A 21,645-nucleotide genomic window follows, 5' to 3' on the forward strand; every position below is an offset into this window, starting at 1 on the left:
TGCCTTGACTTGAATTCTGATTCTTTCATGAATTACATAGTTCTTGCTTTTCTCCAGTAGCTAATTTTCAAGTTGAAAATATGTTGCACCTTGTTTAGTGAAATACAGGTATGCAGCATGCAGAAAGCATTACACAAACTCTTCTCCCATTTTACAGCTGAAAGAGGTCACTACCAAGGATTATTTCAAATCAGAGAGTTCCTGGTTGATGCACCAATCTTCCCAGTGCTGTGACCTTCTTTAGGTGCTAATGTGGCCCAAAGCTGTCTTTGTGCAACTTAGTGCTTTGTCCTGGTAGAAGGATTTAAAATAACAGCCTAGACCCAATGGTTGCTTTGCAAAGTTCTGGTGATGACAAGCAGCTGTGAGTTGACTTAATCAACCGGTTAAATGGTGTTTATGACTGTCTCAGCTTTCTGGGACAGCACAGAGTAGTTGGAGTAAACCGAAGGAGAGGCCCAGAGTTGCCATTCTGAGGTAAAAGAATGAGGACTGCACTATCTCCTTCTCTTCCCACACTGACAAGTAAGGCAAAATCTGGTGTAAATGGGGCTGGGGGAGCGTATGCAGCATCTGGCATGGCATGACTTTGTCTGCCACACTCAACTCTGCCTTCACAGCCAGGAACAGCTCAGTCAACAGCAGTTACTTCAGAGGTTTCCCTCAGAGTGAGATTTATTCTTGGCACCCAAACCTGAGTGCTCGCAATGCAGGAAGGCTTGTACCAATTCCAAGATTTCTTCTGGCTGACTTTACAGTTGGCTGGAGGATACAGGGGAAGTTTCTGTTCAGCTTATATGGTTTTCGCCATCGTGTCGTTAGCTCCTTTCAAAATAACAGCTTGCCTTCTTGACAGGAACGAATAAACTGGCAAGGCAATTCTTTCTTTGTTAATCTCTAACTGGTCTCCAGCAACACTATAAAATGAACTGTTTCCAAGTCCATCTAGGGCTCCTTGGCCAGTGTGTACAGCACCACGACAGACCTTCTTCAAGGAGATGATTAGCATCCTCCAGACAGCCAGGTCCTGACCAACTGGCACGAAACATTATTCCTTACTTCTGGAACCCTGGATAGTTCACCAGGCATGTTATTGTCTGCTTTAACCATTTCTTGATAGCTCAGACATTGCTAGGTGGAGGGCACAGTACAGGACAGATCCAATCCATACATGAGAAAAATTCATTTATAGGTAAATATCATAAATCTTTCTAACCTTTATAAAACATGTGAAGGGAATAAAACTTGTGAATTCCTTTTTGTGAGCTCCTTTTTGTCACACATATGCAAAGGAGGCACCTGGATTTGTTGCTATGATAATAAAGGTGATCTTTCTTTTCTGTGGCAAAGCCATTTAATCTTTCCCTCCAAAGAAAAGAGTCTGAGGAACAATTTTTGTGCTCATTGTTTTGGATAGCTTGAAATAATTATTTTCATTATTGACCTGAGTTACAAAATAATTTCTCCTACAGGTAATTTAACTGAATGATTTGTGACTGGTAATCTGACAAATGGATCTGTATGACATAATCTATTGATATTTTTTCTCTCTATCCTTTACTTTATCTCAAGTTCCCCAAAACTAAATCTTTTAGCTAGGGTACTTGTAGTGTCAGGCTTGCAATAAAGAATAGTCTGCAACATGAATGTAGAGCTGGAAAAAAGAGAACATAACATTACATATATGCTTTTTGAGTGTGAACATATACATACAATTTAGTAGTCTTGTTCTGATCCTTGTTCTTAAGCTCAAAGGCTACAAACACCTTGAAGGTACTTTTTATATTGTTTGCTAACTGAAACTACAAAGCAGAGAAGCTTGATGAAGCAAATAAAGTGCAGCATCTTTTGAAGATTATAATAGGAAACATATTTCAGAGCATTAATGTGAAAAGGGGTTATAATGACAACAGTTAAATTAAGTAACCCTTATGGGACTACTAGCCTGAGTTCAGCTGAGGAAAGGAAAAGAAATAAAGAAGAGTCCATACAGAGAAGGAGTAGTAGAACCCTATAGGAGGAAGGGCTTTTGAAGGAAGCGATGGTTGAATTGTTAACAAAAATTAAGAGGGGCATAAAAGCTCTTGAAAGGGCTCAACTGGATCCTCATTGTGAGCTGTGAAAGGACATTAGTCTTGGTGAGCTTTGACCTATGGGAAAATTGGGCTTTCAAGGCTAATATAATATTTTTATATGTAGAATTGAGTAAATGTTCACAGTGTTTGTATGACCATGGCATGTTCCATGGCTGGGTTTTTTCTGGGATCCTGTTCTTCTCTCTGTGTCATTCTGAGCAAAGTCTTACAAATACTGTAAGTTTTTTTTCCAAATATCCTATCAACTGAAGAAATTATTTGGGCAGATATCATGGGCAAAACTGTATGTAATACTATTTTTGCTTAGGTCTTATTAGACAAGAGACCTGAAGAGATGCTGTGGACATCATGTCCTAAGTTATCAGTTTGAAAACAAGTATAAACCCTATGACTCTCAGTGGCCTTTGAAAGGGAGACAGGGAGAGCAGATACTGGAAGAAGAACTACTGCAAAGAGCCAAGGAACAGTAAGTATCCAAAAGAGTTGTGAACCTAAGGTTAAGCAAATGCATTTTTCTTACTCCTTCCCCATGCTGCATGTTGCTGTACAAGTTGCTCAGCTAGAAAAGAGTCTTTTTTATTGACTCTCATTTCCCACAGACAACAATACTGGCCATTTTTTTATCTGTGTTTTTTTTTTCTAAAATCCTTTGGAAAAAATGTAAAATGTTGGATATGTGGAAATCCCTTGGCCTAAACTGTCTTGAATGTGGAATTCAGCAAACACTGGGGTTTGTTTATAAGGCTGGCATATAAGGCAGTTCGCTTATAAGGCATTCAAATGAGGAATAATGAAGCTGATAGAGTGCTAAGAATACACAAACGCTATTTGCTTTGTAAAGCTGTATGTGGAATCCAGTAATGAGTCCTGGGATACAGCACAGTCTATCACTGTAAAGTAATTATTTGTTGACTGCTGAGCCAGCTGGGTTGAATTTGCTTCTTGGAGTGTTCAGAATGCCAAAGCACCTTTAGATCTCAGTCTTTAGTTTAGATTAGACATGTTAAATGACAGCACATTTTTTATGTCTTACACTGTCTTAGTCTCCTGATGCTAAAAGGAAATTCTTGTTGAGATAGTACAGAACAAGGTAAGTTAGAAAGGAGAGTGAATAAAGAAAGGGCTTTTGTTGACCAATTACTTGTCTTTTAAAATGCTCTCAGACATGGTAATAGCTATACCTACAAGCTATTGATGTCTTGGGACTGTGAGGTCTGATTCTGCCCATGTGGAAACAGAAAAAGTACATATATATAAATGTTGAATAAAGGTTAATACTGTATGGAAAGAAAAGCTTCTCTGGATGCAGGTAGCTGTATGTATGCATGTGTGTCTGGGACCTGCTGGTGAGTATCTGTGTGTAGTATACTTGGGCTTAGAGCACATGAAGTCACTTCTCCCCAGACCACCCTGGGGTGCATGAGAAGGGCTTAGCAAAGTTGCAGTGCAAAGGATAAAGAAGCATTGGTCTCCTGAGATCTAGTCCATTGCTTCAGGCAAAAGCCACAATGCCACAACCTGCCTTTTACGGCCTGCCTCACAGAATTACATCTGCTGACTTAATTCTGGAGGCAAGAATTAATTCCAGAGGCAACAATCACCTGGTAGCATTGGGAGCCACCCCAGTGTTAGTGGTACCTCCTGTGCAGTCCCCTCTGGGCTTCTCTGGCCACCTAGAGGAGGTTGTGCTTGACACTGCTCTGTCCTGTGAGGAAGTGAGTTTTGCATCCTGCTTTTACTCAAAGGGAAACCTTAGAAAGACACTTGAACACCTCGTATCTGATGTCCAGAGAAGTCCCATGTCTTGTTTTGCCACTGCTCAGAGCTAAGGAATCAAAACCTTAAGTGTTGAACCCTGCAGAAGGAGGCAAAGAAGAGTACAGGGAGAAGACCAGCAAAAGACAGCTGAGGAGGATGGACAGAGGACCAGACCTGGGAAAGGTTTCTCAGAGCATAAAACTCTGTAAATGTCCATCTTTTTTGGAGCCTAGTCCATACATTTCCTAAAGCATGTGGGAGTGATTGAAACCTCAGCTTCCGACCCAAACTGGTCTGAGTGCCGAGCAGGTAACTATCCAATATCAGCACATCTAGGAACCAGCAGCACGGAAATCCTGGAGTGAGGTAATCTTATCCACTCACACCTCATAAAGCCTTGCAGCAACCTATCTATCCAGGAAATCCAAATCCGGGTTTAACGATCCAGAACCTTGTTGTGAAGGTCAGTATTTGTGACATTTAATTTTTAATTATTATCCCAAAGAACTGAGGAGGCCCCGTGCTTTCTTGTTAAAACCCATCTGGAAAAACAGACAGTAAGAAGAGCACCACTATGATAAACACAGGGAAAAGGAGTGTCTGTAGGTGTCAGGTAGGTTATTTCACTCCAAGTACACACCAGGAAACGGGAGAGAGCTGTGACTCCCTGTGGCACAGCCTCAGCAGCCCTTATTCCCTGCAGTGGTGCCTAGAGAAGGCCAGGAGCATCAGCTGAAATAAGGGGGATTTCACAGAATGTGCTTGGGTTTTGTTAGGTTTTTTGGGGAGTTGGTTTTTTTTGGGGGGGAGAGGCTGGTGGTTTGCTTTTTGGGTTTTTTTGGGTTTTTTTTTTTGTGTGTGTGCTTTTTTCTTTCTTTTTGTTTTTTTAGTGTAATACAAGTAGAAAGCATTTACACTTAACTCCCCTTTTTTGTCAGACATTTCTGACTGACTTTATACTAATATTTTCTTCTCTTTTTTTTTTCCCAATGAATAATAAGTTAATCTGCTTATATGCAAGGTGTTTATAAGGGATAATTTCTGAAAGAATTAACCTCTGACTCCTCATGAGTTCCTTGATATATCTGTGACTGAGTATTCAGCCCAGAATAGGGCTCAAAACTGACCAATACCTGATACTACAAGCATTTTCTTGTTTAGAAAGTCTAAGGGATTGCTTTTCAGTTGTTTTTTTCTAAGCTTCCTTATTTTTAACACACATCCATAAGGGGGAAGACAAAAAATTGTTAAGGTGTTGCAATACACTTTATTTTGTCAGGCAAATAGCATTTTAGGTATTCAATTAAATAGCACTATGTTAAACTACATTTTGTTCTTTCTTACACACTATATGATGCATATTCACTGTAATGACAGTTTCATCATGCTAGGAACTTATACACATACCTACACTTTTAAAAACCAGATTTTCTTAATAAAACACACATATCTACAGTAACAACAATTGCAAAGAACACACTGTTAGGTCAAGATTTCAGCAAACTTTACAAACTACACCAAATAAAAATAGCAAAAAAATATCAGTACACGGCGAAGTTCTTAGCAGAGAACATATCTTTACATTTGGTGAAGTTATGCCTAGAAGTCATTTTTGCTTTCGTATTTTTTTAAGGAATAAAATTATATACATTATTTAGTAATTCTCAAAATAGGAAGTATTAAATAGCACAAATAATATTACAGTCTTAAGTTTTGGTGTTACCTACAGTAGAGGGGCTACTTTAAACAAATAAAAATTGCAGTTTGTCTATTCTGTACACTTAAGGCCAAACCCTCAGCTGGTATCAACCACAGTAGCTAAATGGACAGCAAGGAAGTTACATTAGTTTATACCAGCTGAGCATCTGGCTCCAGACTACTCTATACATGGGGAAGGTTCCTAAAGCATGGGAGCTTGGACCAGTTACGCACTGACAGAAGCTTATTATATATATATATATATATTGACGTTCTCATGCAGCAGGAAAAACTGTTAGCTTAAGTATAATCCCTTAAACAGTCATACCATAATAATGGTATATGAAGCAGCTTTAAAAATATTATTTTATAATCATATGAAACTCTGAGCTATGCTGATTGTTTTAATGGAATCCCTTATTGCCAATATTCTATTAGAAAACAGTGTAACTGTAATTTCTGAGGCCTAATGGGGGCCTATTAAACTATCACTGTACCTAACCACTTACAGGGTAAATTGTACCCTTAAATACCTATTAATCACTGTATTCCATCTGGAAGCAATTATGAGCCTCACAATAGACATTAGTATCACACTAACTCTGCAGTGAATCTGCTGGGAAAATAGGAAGGGCATGGCAGCATACAGAGAATATGCACTAGTGTCATTCCAGGAGGTAGTTCTATTTCATGGCACTCCATTTTTGGTTTGTCACTTACATACTTCAGAAGTCAGTCATCCTCAGGAAAAAAAAAAAAAGAAAGCAGTGTGCTGTACCGAAAGTCAGCTGGCAAAAAAACCCAGACCCAACCAAACCCTTATTTTCTCTCACCCATTTCAGGTTTTTTTATTTTTTTTTTATTTTTTTTTTGTTTTGTTTTGTTTTTGTTGTTTTTTTTTTCTCCAGAGTCTGCTTTGCCAGGTCTTGGGGCCAAATCCAAGCTCGCTGAAGTCAAAATTTTCTGACAATTTCCATAATAAGGTTCTTAGTTACCAGTGGCTAAATATTGCTGAAATATGCATTTAGGCCTTGATTAAGGAAAGCACTTAACTAGATAGCAATATATGAGCAGGCTGGCACTGCCATGTTTTTTGATGCAAGCAATAATAACAAATTAAATTCAAAGGGCTCCCACCAGCATCAAAGGGATTTAGAAACAATATTTAAGTGGTTAGATCAGGGCCCATTTCCCAGCTATTCTGCATCAGGTGGTGATAAAGTGACACATCTAAGTGATACCAAGTAAATACCAGTGTTACTTCCATTACCAGATCTTTGGGCACAAAACCCCATGCCTTGTAGAGTTACTCCCAGAGTATTCTAATAGAAGTAGAATTTTAACTTAACATAGCTCAGTCTTGAGCCGAACATCAGTTTGTATTTTTGAATAGTATCATAAATAATCATAATTTTTCTAAGGTACTCACACATTTTTAATGCTTCAAACAGATGCAGTGGCTTCCAGAACACTCTTACATAGTAAAATGATTGATGATTTGTCCCTGTTTTTTGGCATTAGTGTTGCTCAAAAAAAAAAAAAAGGTGATTGTTTTTCTTAGGATGGCTTGATGCACATTCACCCAAATTTTAACAAAACTTACTTCATTAGACCTGACAGCTGCTTCTTAAGCAAAAGATTTCTTTTGGTTTTTGACCCAAACCCATTTTTCAGTTTTATTTTTCCCTCATTCTTTTTCTTTTTCTTTTCCTGATCTGCTTTTCAGCAGAGAACTGAAAGCAGGAAGAAATTGGGAAAATAAGATGGAAAAGAAAAAGGGTATAAAGACTGGAAAATGGGAATGGTTTAATTAAAAAATTCTAGTTAAAATATTTGCAACTTTGAGAAAACAGTTGAAAAAATAATGATTTAAATTTTTCTAAGATACTTATGACTTGTTTCCACATTGCAGAACCAGCTCCAATTTAATCATGGAACAGAATAAAAATAATCTATGATTTTCATTTCTGAGTAAACACTAGACAGTATACCTACATTCTGTCCTTTGCAAAAAAATTGGAGTGTAATCTGTTTGAAAAATAGCTAAAATACCTAAGTCACTTAGGTGTTTTTCAAAATTCTGTGTATAATGAACATTCTCTTGGTACCTTTGTGCTGCTTATAAAGCTACATAATGTTATAGGATACCCTATTTTAATAAAAATTAATATGAGCAGAGATATTTTAAGTTACATTCCAGATCTCACTAATTTATTACAACTCATACTATGCACAATAATCAGTGCTTCCTTTGATAAAGTCTTTGTTTTTCTTCTATTTGTTCCTTCATTTGACCTCTGAATGAATGAAACATTTCTACTATACTTTATTTGCTTCCTATCAGCATGCATTCACATGATTTGGACAATGAGTGAAAGCTGTAAACCCAATATTGAACAGTAAACAAGAAGAAACTCACGTTCTTAAATGCAGTGCAAGAAATCCTAGTACCACCCTACTTTGAGATACATCTTACCCCAGATTCTTTCACCACCATTCTAGCTGGTACAGTTCCAGAGGTGCAAGTTAATTTTGTAAAAATTTCTACTCAGCTGTAATTAAATACTGAGATGTTAAAGATGAATCTGGTTTAAGATGAATACCCAGTTCTGCGTCTAGGACAGAGCCCAGCCTAGTGTCAGTAAGCATCTAGGAAAAAAAATGCTCTACGTTATTTTCTTTAGATAAGTTACACTGCATTTCATTGGGAGAGAGATCTTTTCCAAGGCTTGTTGGCTTTTCATTTAATTTTTTTATCATATTTGCTCAAATTTGTTCTCAACAGACAAATATAAGCCCCCTACAGTGAGGAGAAAGATACCTATTACTATAAAATAAAATTAAGATCCAGGTAATTGATTCCTTCTATTTCTGCTTTTCCTGCTATTGATGAGGGCCTTCAGTTTGCTGTAGTCACCTCTCATCTTCTGGGATTCTTCCCTCTGCTGACTTGGCTGTCTGCTGTCTTTGCAGTACTGGTTAATCATCTGCATCTCGGAGTGGCTGAAAGCTCCCACAAAGTCCTTTGGGTGGAACTGCAGTGCTCGCACTGAGCTGGCCCAGGCCCAAGGGGACCACTTGTCAGTCATGACGGCCACCATCTCTGAATCCAACACCTTGAAGTTGATCTTTGCCAAGGTCTGCTTGAAGCTGTTCTCCGTCGCGATGCAGTGGTAAAGCCCCCGGTCACTGTCCTGCACAGAGCGAATGAGGAGTCCTTGCTCAGTAGCTATGATCCTCTCATTCAGCTTGACCTGAAGAGCAGAAAGGCAGAAGGAACGTTTTAGGGAATGTTATGGAACAGCAGAGTATTGGACCTTTTGGTAAGTTTCACTTCAAACACAACTTCCTTTCTCAAAAGTTGCTATATATTTATATATATATATATATATGTTTTCATAATGTTCAAATAGCAGAGTTGAAGAAATGAACTTTTATTTGCCAGAATTACACCCCTGAGAATGTCTCTTCCAGCATCAGAGATTGCTGCTGAGACTCAGCTGAAGAAAGGTGCAGGACTGGAGGGGTTCATTTGGCATTGAGCACAAAGTGGCTTCTCATTAAATATTTTGACTTTGAGCAGGTTCCTGGGGCTAACTTCTGAAGAACTCTTATCTGCTCTTCAGAGGCTATAGCCTGGTATAAAAATTATCATCGCAGTAGCCTCAGCTTGGACTTGGCTCATTGGAAACCAAAAGCAATTCTACTCTCCTGTGTTCTTTCTGGCTTCAGACTCTGGACAATCCCAGGAGACAGACACATGATCTGAAAGAAGCAAGTTACCATAGCTTGTTGAGTTATCATCCAAAATAAATGACTGTGCAGATGTCCTTTTGCATATCAGCTGTGAAGTAAAAATGTCTAGTTCAACCCATTATGAAAGAAAACCGGTGCTAGTATTTTTGTGAATGATTTTTCTATTTTGCTACTGCACTTTGCATTATACCTAATATTCTTGCTTCACTTATTATAGTATTATTCTATTGTAAAATTTTGTAGGCATTGTGGAGGATTTCCAGAAATATGAGGGCTTGAAATGTAATTAACCCTTTGACTGCTTTAGTTTGCCTGTTGCTATTTGAAACTGCATTGATTGTAATTCAGTTATTGAATATAAGAACAAAAAAGGGAGATGTTCTGTTGAAGCAAAGGGTTAAAGAACTGCACCTATTGCCAGCACATGGCTTGAGTCTTTGAAGAGTGAGAAAACTCACTGAGAGGCTTCTAAGTCCCCTCTGTTTTTGCAAAATGGCCTGATAGGAGAATAATGCTTTTCACTATTTATAACCTATCAAAAGACACCACATTACTTAATGGTTCCTTTTGAAAGATGGGGTTTTTTTATTCATATAGTAACTGCCTTGGATTTGAAATGGATTTTTCCCCCTTTTAAATTACTTAAGGAAGGTACATTCCCCATAAACAATCATACTGTATATTACAGTGCTGAAACTCGAGAGCCATAGAGACTGCGGTAATGGAAAATGTGATTGCACCATGGTGAGGAAATGCTTTTGTCAATACGTGTTCTTACCCTGGACTAGTTTCCTGCTAAAGAAACCTTTCACATTTCTCCCACTTTTGCCTTTTATCTCTTCAATAGCACAGAGGGGCTACTCCATGCTGACTTCTTCCTGAACTTTATGCCAGTTATTGCTTTTCTGCCTATTTCCTTAGATCAAGAAGAAGTTCTGAGTGCTGCAAACCTTCAGCTTGCAATTAGTAAGGTGTGAGGGAAAAATTCTTTCATTTTCTGATAGCTGTTTTGATCTGATAGAAACCACTGGGGCTGAGGATGAAGTCCCAGCTCTACTGAAGAGTCTGCTCTTATTCATATGAGTCAATGCTGGTCACTGTCCTGCATCCACACAAGTTCTCCAGCTTCACTATAGCCAGACTGCCTGGTGAAAACACAAACCGTCCCCTACCTTTGTCTGGGGAGGGAATTTGGTGCTAACTGAGGATCCTCTCAGAGCTACTGCTCACATTACTCACCTCTTTCCTCCTGTCATTGTCTTTCTGTAGCAGCCACTTAATAGAAGCCTGAGGAGATTTAGGTGTGCATTCCAGAAAGGTGGTGTTGTTTTTCACTCCATACTGAACTATTTCTGCAGCATTTCTATATGCTAGAAAGAAAAAGAAAACAGGTCAGGATACTGTGAATGGTGATTTAATGTAGAAAACAGGTAGCTGTTTGCAATACAGACAAAATGAAGTATGTCTGATTCCGATATTGGCCAATAATAAGTAATTTAAGGGAAAAAATTTTCAAAGAAAATAAATGAAATGTGAAGAAGCACATTCAGTTCCAAGTACCAATGTTTTTAGAGTGACATGGTCTGTTCTAAAAAATTAGGATACCTGTATCCTGGTAAGCCTTGCTGATGGGGTAGCTGAGCCCAGGGATATTTTTCTCTGAAATTATTTCATTCTCCACTATTCCAAAGGAGAATGAAGCATTTAATATATTTCTTCACACTTCACCATTAACAATGAGTTGAGGGAATATGGTTGTATGACCAAAATAGAGCAGCATGCCCTAAAGAAATCTCCAGCTGCGAGCAGCATCACAGGGAAGAGAGAGAGAGCAGGCTGGGCTCCTGCTCTTCTGCTTCTCTTCCAACACAAGGAAGGGACTTGGCTCTCAATCTTAAATGTGATGAATACGTAGATAGGCTAGCAACAGAGAGAAAGACAGATTTATAGCACTCCAGTAACACCTGGGCAAGTGCTGAGCATATGTCATCGCTTAGACTTGTTGTGTCCCTTTATAGTCTCGATGGGTGAACAATTGGCAGTCACTGACAGAAACTTTTAGGTGCTTATTGCTTGGCCCAAACCACATTATTTGTCCTGAAAACAAAATACCTCCAGATTTAAAAGCTTGCTTCATAAATGAAATACAATTCTTTTTTTTTCTTTTTGAGAAAGGAGCAATGGACACCAAATAATATGAGAAGTGCAAATACCTAGAGGTTACATGTCTAAAATCTGACTCTGTTTTTGAACAGTCCTAAGACTGGTTTTCCTCAGACTCTACTTATCTCCCATTCTTTTCAGCTACTTTTATCAACTGATATATGAAATTAAAATCTATTCTACTAAAGGAAGGAGACTGCCTTCAAACTTTTTAGCACATTTATGATATTGTACCAAAACCAATTCTAACTTTAGCAGAATAACGCAGAAATATTTTGTATTCAAAGGCCATAAGCCACAAAATAACTTTGTGGGCTGACCTATCTGTAGCTGTGGAGAATCACAGGTGTACCACAATATTACTTTTATGTATGCTGGAACTAGGTGTACCACAGACAGACAATTTTCTCTGTTTAATTGATCAATATATATCTAATGTTCTGCTTACTCTATACTACTACAACTTATACATGCTGAGAAAAAGATTGAGAGAACACAAATGCATTTCTCTAATGGCCATAAGGGCTAACACAAGCATAACAATATTAACAGACATTTGAAAAGCAATCATACAAGACCCTTAGTTCATGATGATGCATTTAAAAATTACAATATGCCAAAAATATTGAGTTTATACATGCTTAGAGAGCTAAGGCACAGAACCTACTGTATTTAAAGGCTTTGATTCAACATTATGGTTCTCTACGAACTTGGAAGATTTCTTGCTATTGCCTGTCTCTCTGCTCCTTTGTCCTGTAGACAGGTTTCATTTTTTCCCCCAAACATAGTAGTTTTGCTATAAATGGTCCTCATTATATTTTGAAATAGTCTAAATTGCTGTTTCTTTTTATCTTGTTTTCCACCAGGGAAACAACTGCCATCTACCTATGCTATATCCCACTTCTGTCACCAAGACATCCTTTATAAAGTTGCTAAAACACATAAATCTATAAATACATCCACATCAAAAAAGTGGTTGGAAAACAAGAAACCTGTTTTCCAAGACTGTCAAGGTTGAAACATTTGTTTCCCCTCAGCCCAGAAGGCAGAGAGTTGACATTCTCACATTTTCCACAAGGAATGAGAAGACTCCCACCCTTGGGACAGACAATGGGTGGGAGGTCACAGCACATGCCTGCAAGGGAGGATACACAGCTCAAGTTACTTCAGTACGGATCTCTCAGAGCTCAGGTGCATATTCCAATGCTGGGGTCAGCTTTTGTAGTTACCTGTTCAAGCTACTCAGTTTCATATAAATGACCTAATACTGAATCATGGGGAAAGACCCATTTGAGCTGAGGAATCTACACCCGACTGGCTGCTGTGGTCCTTTTTGATCCAGGACATTTTTCTGAGACCCCGTGGAGACCGTTTCAGTAGAGTAATTATTAATGGAACTTTTTTCACAGGTAATTCTTAAAACATTGCTCTTCTATTAAAAAAAAAAAAATCAGTAAAAAATTTACAGTCAGGTCTATTATTTGGTCTCCAGATGGTACGGATGAGAATGTACTTCAAGATTCAGGATCATAAGCAGAAGTGAAAGGAGCATAATTCTCTGATGTGTGCCCCTGGCCTGATGGCATATATGGCCAACTTCTCATTTTGAGTATGATGAACTATGTATTTCATGGTTCATCATTCTATATATATTCTATGTATTCTATATATGCAAGTTTCATGCAATTGCAAGAAAAGATGCTGAAACCAAACCAACCCAAAACTTGGACTTGGAAAATAATTATGCTTTACCAGTAAACCACACAGATAATGTGAGTTATGATGAATCACACAAAGGTTCTTTATATAGCATGAGGATCTCTAAATTATAGTACCTTTCAGGTTGAAACCTCGGCACTGAGTCAGAGGGTTTCCATGTCTCACATCTTGCCTGCGACTCCTCCTGCAGTATTTTGTAAAAAAAAAATGTTATTCCAAGATAACTACACTGCAAATAAACACTTTTTTATTTTTGGATTTTTGTTTTATTTTTTACTAGATCAACTGTTAGGGCTAGTTCATTACCTACTGTGAGTGTGCTTTACTCTTGGCAGGCTTGCTGGAGTGGAGATAATGTTTAAGTGAAGAATCAGTTTGTTGAAGTTTATAAAATGGTTGTAGTTTTGGTAGGTAAAGTAGTTTTCCAATGGAGGTATAGAGTTGGAAAGACTAGAAGTGATACATGAAAAAGACATCTGTTCACTCATGAAGACCTAACATTCAAAGCCAGAAGCCCCAGCTGGAGCTCTTCATAAAGGCAAGCACCTAAGAATGAGATGTATGAGAGTCATAGTGCTCATACCTAATGTACCAGCAGAAAATTATGATATAGGGCATGCTCCCTCTCTAGTTTTAGCAGGCACCATATTTTTGGAGCCTGTAGCCACCTTGGCAGCAGAGTGACTGAAGTGTTCATCCAGAATGGTGGAGAGCTAAGATTCCATTCTGTTATTGACTTGAGGGATGTGACTATTTCCAAAATATAACAGAACTCAGTAAGTATCAGAATACTTCTAAATGGAAACTTTATCATATTATCTGGATGACTGATGCAAAATCATAACTCTGTACCAAATTGTCTAGGGAGCTTACTGGGACTGGGAATACTGGCATTTCAGTCCTCAGCTAGGAGGTCACAGCTCACAGAATTCAGTGCATGAAAAGCTGGTACACAGTTTTTTTAATCTTAAGATAAATTATTTTCTTTGCTAAATATTCTGTAAGGTAGTTCAGTATTTATCAACTAGAAAAATATATTTGTGAGAGGTTGTTGCAACTGGATGTTGCTGTGATATGTGACAGCTGTATTCTGAACCATTGCACTACGGGCTCTCAGGATCCAAAACCAGAAAAAGCCCCAGGAGCTGCAGTACCACAGAGTGAAGGGTGATGCCTCCATGGCCACATTATTCCAGGTAGTGCACAAACACCCAGAGACAGTGCTTATAATCCTCTGTCACCTGATCCTTCACTGTATTGTTTGAAAAGGAAACATTTGAAAGGTAATGTTTCAAAGGAGTAATTTCTGACATTCCAAGTATAGTTTTGATGTTTACCATCAAAAATATTTCATGCTATGCCTTGGGTTTTTAATCCTTGTAAAGTATTTATGTGAGTCAAAGGAGGCAATGGAGAATTTCTGAGTAAATGTCAGGATTCCTGTGCTACTACTGTGAGCTGCTCCACAGTGTCAGAAATGGCATGTCATTTGCATTAAGCACTTCTGAGAATGTAAATTTACAGTTTGATATTTATAAAAAAAAAAAGAAGTGGTGGTAAGAAAATTAAGCTAATACTGTCAGGAGTTTGGGGATAAATCAATGTTGGATGAGGAACTACAGTAATTCACGGGAGACAGAAGTGTCAAAAGAAGGAAATAAGCAAATGCATGCAGCAGAAACTACTGTCTAGACTATAGGATTTGGCTCTAATCACCAATGTTTTCTCCTTCATACTCTGTCTTGTTAGATAAATTTCCTTCACATATGAAAACCAAACTTTTTTCCAGACAGTTTTAGGGGTTTATTTTGGTTTGATATAAAAACTGCAAACAAAATGTCAGCGTGAAAGCAAGCCCCAGTGGAAATAACCACGGGTGGGTGTATATAATGGAGATGGCAAGGCATCCACTGGAAACTGCAGAGGCTGGGTATATCCGACTGCTCCTTGTACTTTTCAGCAGCTATGTTAGTGGAGGACTAAGGTGGTCTGAGACTTGGGGATTTTTCTTTTCTCTCCTCCCCCCCCCCATCTTCTGACCTTTGTTCTATGGAAGAAAACAATCAGTTTGCAGAGCTGTGGCTGAAAGAAAGCAGTAAAAACTGCATGTACTTTATCAATTGCTACATGGCCAGGTTGGGCTTTACTTTGTAATCTCAAATAAGGAATGAGTCAAGAAAACTGCAATGACAAAAAACAATTGTCTTTAATCCCAGGGGATGACATTGTTATCACCTGTCTGGATCACTGGAGCAGATCCAAGCTTTTCCTGTCTCCCTCCATGAGGATACAGGAGTAAAACCCAGTAACTGTATTTGTGGCCTTCTGCACATGCAGCTCAGGTGCAGGCAGTGAGCACTGTGACACACAGCAGGTAAAGCTCTGGCATGGAACCATAGAATAGAATCATGGAATCATCTGGGTTGGAAAAGACCTCTAAGATCATGGAGTCCAACCATTAACTCAGCACTGCCAAATCCACCACTAAACCATGTCCCTAAGCACCACATCTATGTGTTTTTTCAATGCTTCCAGGGACAGCGAATGCACCACTTCCCTGGGCATCCAATGCTTCACCCTCTCACTGAATAAAGTTTTCCTAATATCCAATCTAAACCTCCTCCAGCACAACTTGAGGCTGTTTCCTCTTGTCCTCTCACTCGAGACCTGGAAGGAGAGTCTGACCCCCACCTGGCTACACCCTCCTTTCATGTAGTTGTAGAGTGCATGAATCTGAAAGGTTTGTCTCCTCTGCAGTAAGACTCCATTACGTATTCTGTAACTTTATTTGTATGTGAACTGAAATCTTAGTAAGACAAGAACTCACTACAGCCTTCTGCTCTCAAAAGCTTCCCCTAGGAGCAGGAAAGTCGCTCCTGTTTTACATAAGAATTATGAGATGGACTATTAGCTCTGTTGTAAATTAAAGACAAATCACTTTCCCTGTCTGCTTTAATAAATCTCATGTCAAAAACCCCAAACCTGTAGGCATTACATGGAAATCACATTTGCCTATAAGTTCCCTGGCAATAATTCTTCTCACTTAGGAGCAAATGAGGAACAAAAAAATATTAATGAATTTATTCCTCAGACAGCCCAAGAGATATTCAGCTGTATTCAGGGCTACCATAATTACATCCGTAGAAGGCAACTGAATTTAAAAAAGGGAATGAATGTTTCACTGATTTTTGTGTGCATGAGACAGATGGATTAATATTTATGATTAGGAACCATTTTATTCCTTTTCTTTTTTTTTTTTTCTGTCCATTACTTTAAATATGAAAAGCCAAGCTCTTTATCATACACTCTTGCAGCATACAATCCTAGGTGATGAATAATTCCAAGCACAATCGGTATGAAGGTATTGTTTGTACATGCTCATGAAAGGAATGACATCCCATTTCTCCATCACACTACAACACTCCAGGCCACACAGCAGAACAAAAGCCTTCCCTCCTTGCAGATTTCACAGGGCCGCTTAATACTGCTCACCTTTTTCCTGTGGGATAAAACCTGGAGCAGGAGTTGCCATCCCAGGCGCAGTAGGGATCTCGGGCCAGGCAGCAGTCGGCACAGGCGGTCCCGTAGATGTGGCAGCGATGGAGGGACACCTGGGTGACCCCTTCATCTGAGCTCACGTACAACTGTTGCTGCAGGAGGAAATGGAAAGATTTATTTCAGATGTGGAGGAGTTTCACCCGAGACTTGGCTAACACACCTAAAAGCCTTTCAATTAATTCTGGAATTAATTCAAGAACCAAGAGGGGAGCCACTAATATACATAAAGGCAATATCAACAGAAATCTCCCAGCTGAACAGGTCTATAATATTTCTACCTTCCTGCTAGAAAACACCTAGAAACACTCGGGAATGTAATGGATTTTTGGACATTGAGTGTCATTGTTCTGTTCTTGGGCAAACAGGCTGAGTTAATATTGCTCAGATTTGAGAACTTGGTTCTTATTCAGTGAGGATTACTGGCTCGAGCCTTTGAACTAAGTATTTTCACTACACATAGTCCCTTTAATAAATATTATGCAGAGTTCCAAGCTGGATTCTCCACAGCACAGATTTCCAAGATGTAAAACCAAGAGATTATGTTGAGGCTTAGGGCCAGATTCTGACAGCCTTATATACCTGGAAAAATAAGCCAAATGAACTTTCATAATAAATCAGAGCTTTTGCAAAAGAAGTTCAAAGCGAATAGGTTATTACCAAAATCTGAGCCAAAATGACTGTTTTACTCAAAAAAAATTAATCAATTTTTCTTAAAATATAAATTAATTTTGAACAAAACGCTTGAAACTACTTTGATCTTTTTGTCATAAAAGTCGAACATTACACTGAATTCAATTTAGTGAATAATGTTTACTAAGTAGTAGCTTTGTGAAATATTGAGCAACATCTTGCTTGCAAAATCATAGAATACATCTTTTTAATTTGCATGGTTAACATTTCAGCAGAAATCCTTTCAGCTGTTTTTGTTATTCTTATTGCTATCCTTTATTATTAATAAACAAAGGTGCACAATTGCACCATGGACCCAACAGCCCCAACAATGCCTTTTTACATTGATCAGACAGACTTCCAAGGGAAAATTTCTATTTAGGATTTTTGGACAACAAGGGGAGGGCAAATTTCCTCTTTTAGTACTTTTTTTGGTTCCTTAACTGCCAAACAAAACAACAAAAAAATCGACACTTTCAGTGATTTAGAAATTTTACATAATGAATAGAAATTTTATTTTAGTGGCTCTGGGGCATATAAACAGCTCCTGCAAATGTCAGTCAAGTTTTCTGTATTCATTATGGAAAATATGCCTATATTTAGTATGCTCCACAAGAATTGATATCCTAACAACTTTAAGTCAATTTGCTTCTCCGTTAATAAGCACTAATTAGCCATTCCACTTTTCTTTACCTTTTTAGATGAAATCTTCATTGTTGTTATAGGAGAATTACTCTGAAAGACAAAGTTACAAACCAGATTGTCAAAAACTCTCTTTTTAATAGTCCCAACATTAAAATTTAAAAAGCACTAAAACCTAAGTCCTATCTAAGAAAAGCATACATTTTCATATCCTGGAAAGGCATCACTCACTCCTACTAAATTTTTGCTATTTTCAGAACTAAACAAATGACATATATACAATTAATGTCTTGCTAATTGTTTTACAAGACATTAAACTCAACCAGGTTATTATTACTAATGTGCACCAACGAGGTTTTTGTACACTTATAAATAACCTACATCTGTGTTATCTCAGCAATATAGGAACAATGTGTTTTAAAGCCATTACTCTAACTGTGTAATAAGAAAACATTTTTTTTCTTAGATGATAATGATAAGGAAAAATCATACAGTAGCTCAAGATGCAGATAAGAATATGACATATTTTTCCTACAAATTACCTATAGTACATACAGTTTGGTTACCATCCTATATACAAATTCAAATAATCAATTACTAGAATATTTAAAGTGGCATGTGTGTTCTTGAACGTTTCTTTCCCACAGACAGTACTGTATACTACTGTGTGTCATCCCAGCAGTCAGTTAGTGTCTGTGTCCAAAGCAAATGCTAAAGAGCTGGAAAAGAAATTATTACATTCCTTGCCTTAAGCAAGTGATACAAGTCATTATTCTCATCCAAACAAGTGATAAAATTAATGGTAACAAAAATGTTCAGCATTTCTTTAAGATTTAGCATTTGCTCAGTCACAAATGAAAGCCATAAGACTGGGTTAGGATTAATTGCAGTTGACTACAACACAGCAGGGAGGTCAGGACTAGAAAATCTGGCTGCGAATCCTGTGAATTGGCATAGGTTTGAAGGAGTTTAGAGCTGCAGTAGTACTTCATGAACCGTCTGGAGACTCAAGGTCAAATCCAACATTGGATTCAATGTCACATTCTCCTTTCCTTGCTTATACTCTGGAAGAGAATCACTCCTCCTTTGCTGCTCTCAATATTTATTAGCACACAACAAGTGATCTCATCCCTGCTCTCTTGGCGAGGCTCATCTAAATACCACCACGCTGCCACACAGATTGCAATGGCAGGGGTTATGATATCATGATTTTTAGGGTTCAGGATTAAAAGGTCTGTGCATAGAGGCCCAGAAACTAGGTTTAGGGTGAAGATTCCTCTCAGCCCACCTATCTTCTTGCTATATAATATCTGTTTCAGTAAGTGGAATTAGCAATACTTTACTGAAGGGTATGATTTTAGGTAATCTAGGGAAATCTTCAACAAAAGCCTAGAAAGACTAATTGTGCCTTTATGAGGGTTAACACAGAGTGTATTCTTTTTCTTAAAGAAATTGTTAATTCTGCCTAGATAAAAAATCTTAAATTTTCCTTTCTGTATTCCCTGAAGGAAATAAACCATGACAAAACCCTTAACTAAGTTTATAGATGAACACTACCATTTGCCCCAAGACTACTGTTTAATGAATAGCCCATTCAAATATTTGAAAGAGATTTTTTAGCATGAGGGAGAACATTTTCTTTAGGTTATTACAAGCTGTTACATGCCAGAGTGATTGACAGAGGCTATTCCCTTATTTCTCTCTGCAGTTCTTGTGTTTCTTTTCAGCTTATGTTGTGTTCACAGCTCATAGCTTTCTTGACTCCAGAGGCATGTGGCTTTGAAGAACGGAAGTTAAGCAAAAACAACACTAATTTGGTTCCATTGTGCAGCTCAGAACCAGGAAGATTATCAGATAATCAAAGTACAGAAGTCTTAGATTCCTTCTGTAAATAGTGACAGTCTCAATACATGATGCCAGTGATAAAAGCTGCCTTCTGGCAGCTACTATAACATGACCTTGTAAAAATGTGATTATCAAAATCCTTCTAGCCAGTACAACAATATAAAAAATAAGCAACTGAAATATAGAAGAAAATGACTTCAGCTAGCTACAGCCTTCATAACAGTGGATATTTTGTATTCCTCTTTGTGTATTTATCAAGCTGACAGTATGCACATTTACTTGATCTTTTATCAAATCACAGTTGCCCTTGCCAAAGTCTGTTAGAACAAGTGTTTGTGTGAACATACACATTGGAAGAGTAAAAGTAGGAGCAAGCCAAACCTGAAAAACTTCCAACTCTTCTAAAATGAGTTCTCCACTTGCAGAGAAGTTCGTGGGTAGGACAACAACTTTCTGTACAGTTCCTTGATCTGGAAAACAGGAGAACAAGTGAAACCATGTGAAGAGAGACCAAGGAGTGAGAGAAAGAAAAAAGGAGATCAACCTTTATTAATTATAAAAAGAAACCATCAAAGCAATTACTATGACATGGAGAAAGATATGAAATGTTCAGTAATTTAGAGGTTTTGGGGTCAGAAAGAATAATAAGATGATTCCTTACATAGGAATACTACATATAGTATTATTCTCATATATGAACATGAAGAAGTCATGGTAAGATTGGAGTTACGGTACTACCATTAATGTTACCATTCTACACAAAAAGATCAGTCAAAACCAGTATCTTCTGTAGTAGTTGCTGTAGGCACACAGACAGAGGCAGAATCTATCCTAATGATCTTAAAGTAAAACACAGCAATATAAACAGGTAAAAGGGAGCTACTGCAGAATTTAATATATATTCATATTCAATAATAACATGCTATGTTAACTGATGACATGACAGGTAAGCCTGCCAAAGAATAACTCTATCTACACCTAAACACAGTAAGATAAAAACGTTTTTTTAGGAAATTCAAACAATAATCAATCATTACATACTGCTAGGAGTTAATATTTTGTCTATATGGTAAAAAAGAAAAGCAAGGTGAAGTTATAGTAGCTATTATATCATAGCTGCCCTCTCAAAATACAGTTCCAAGCCTCCCAAATCCACTCAGATCAAAGGAGTAAGAAATAGAAAGGATGTGGCACTGACAGTGTTTTTGCAGGGTAGATGTGATGAGTGAGACCAAAGGGAAATTTGTGATTAGTTTTCCAAATTTGTTATGCTGAAAAAATATATGAGATGAAGGAGTCCATCTGTGAAGGCTCTTAAAGGCTGAGACAGCCTCTGAAGTATTTCTGGTGTGGCAGAAAAGACAGACTGTGGGATAATCACAAGGACAAGTATTTTTACTTGGAAGAAGCACAGCACATAGAATTCCTCTTGCCTGAAAGGCCTAGAAATTAGCCTGAGTAGATTAAATATATTTGCTCAGTATTGATTCTGAGGGATGAGAACACATGGCATAGATTCTGTTTGGCCATCAAAAGTTTTATAAGAGCTGTGCCATTAGTAAAACATTAGTACAGCACAATATAGGCAAGACATGTATTTTTACAAATTTGATACCAAGGAAAGGAAATTTCCTGTTTCGCAATTCATAATGTAGACAACGTAAGCTGAAAAAGTGCAATTTTACTTTTGTTTTAAGGTCAGTGACTAATTTCCATAGCTAGAGCTGCAGGGCAAGTTGGT

The 21,645-nt window shown here is 37.9% G+C and overlaps 1 protein-coding gene across 2 annotated transcripts in view; it reads right to left on the minus strand.

The window, feature by feature from the left end:
* Positions 1–8,179: 8,179 nt before the first annotated feature.
* SEMA3C (semaphorin 3C) overlaps positions 8,180–21,645 on the minus strand; it is a 111,785-nt gene continuing 98,319 nt past the window's right edge. For both annotated transcript variants that reach the window (XM_018068107.2, XM_018068108.1), the window contains exons 13-18: positions 20,286–20,374; positions 18,111–18,152; positions 16,683–16,840; positions 13,307–13,374; positions 10,548–10,678; positions 8,180–8,806 (exon numbers count right to left, since the gene is read on the minus strand). In XM_018068107.2, coding sequence (XP_017923596.1) covers positions 8,393–8,806; positions 10,548–10,678; positions 13,307–13,374; positions 16,683–16,840; positions 18,111–18,152; positions 20,286–20,374 — 902 coding nt within the window. In that variant the 3' untranslated portion in view covers positions 8,180–8,392. The remainder of the gene's footprint in view (positions 8,807–10,547; positions 10,679–13,306; positions 13,375–16,682; positions 16,841–18,110; positions 18,153–20,285; positions 20,375–21,645) is intronic.

Source organism: Manacus vitellinus, unplaced genomic scaffold (assembly GCF_001715985.3).
Source record: "Manacus vitellinus isolate BGI_N305 unplaced genomic scaffold, ASM171598v3 scaffold_13_pilon, whole genome shotgun sequence".
NCBI lineage: Eukaryota > Metazoa > Chordata > Aves > Passeriformes > Pipridae > Manacus > Manacus vitellinus.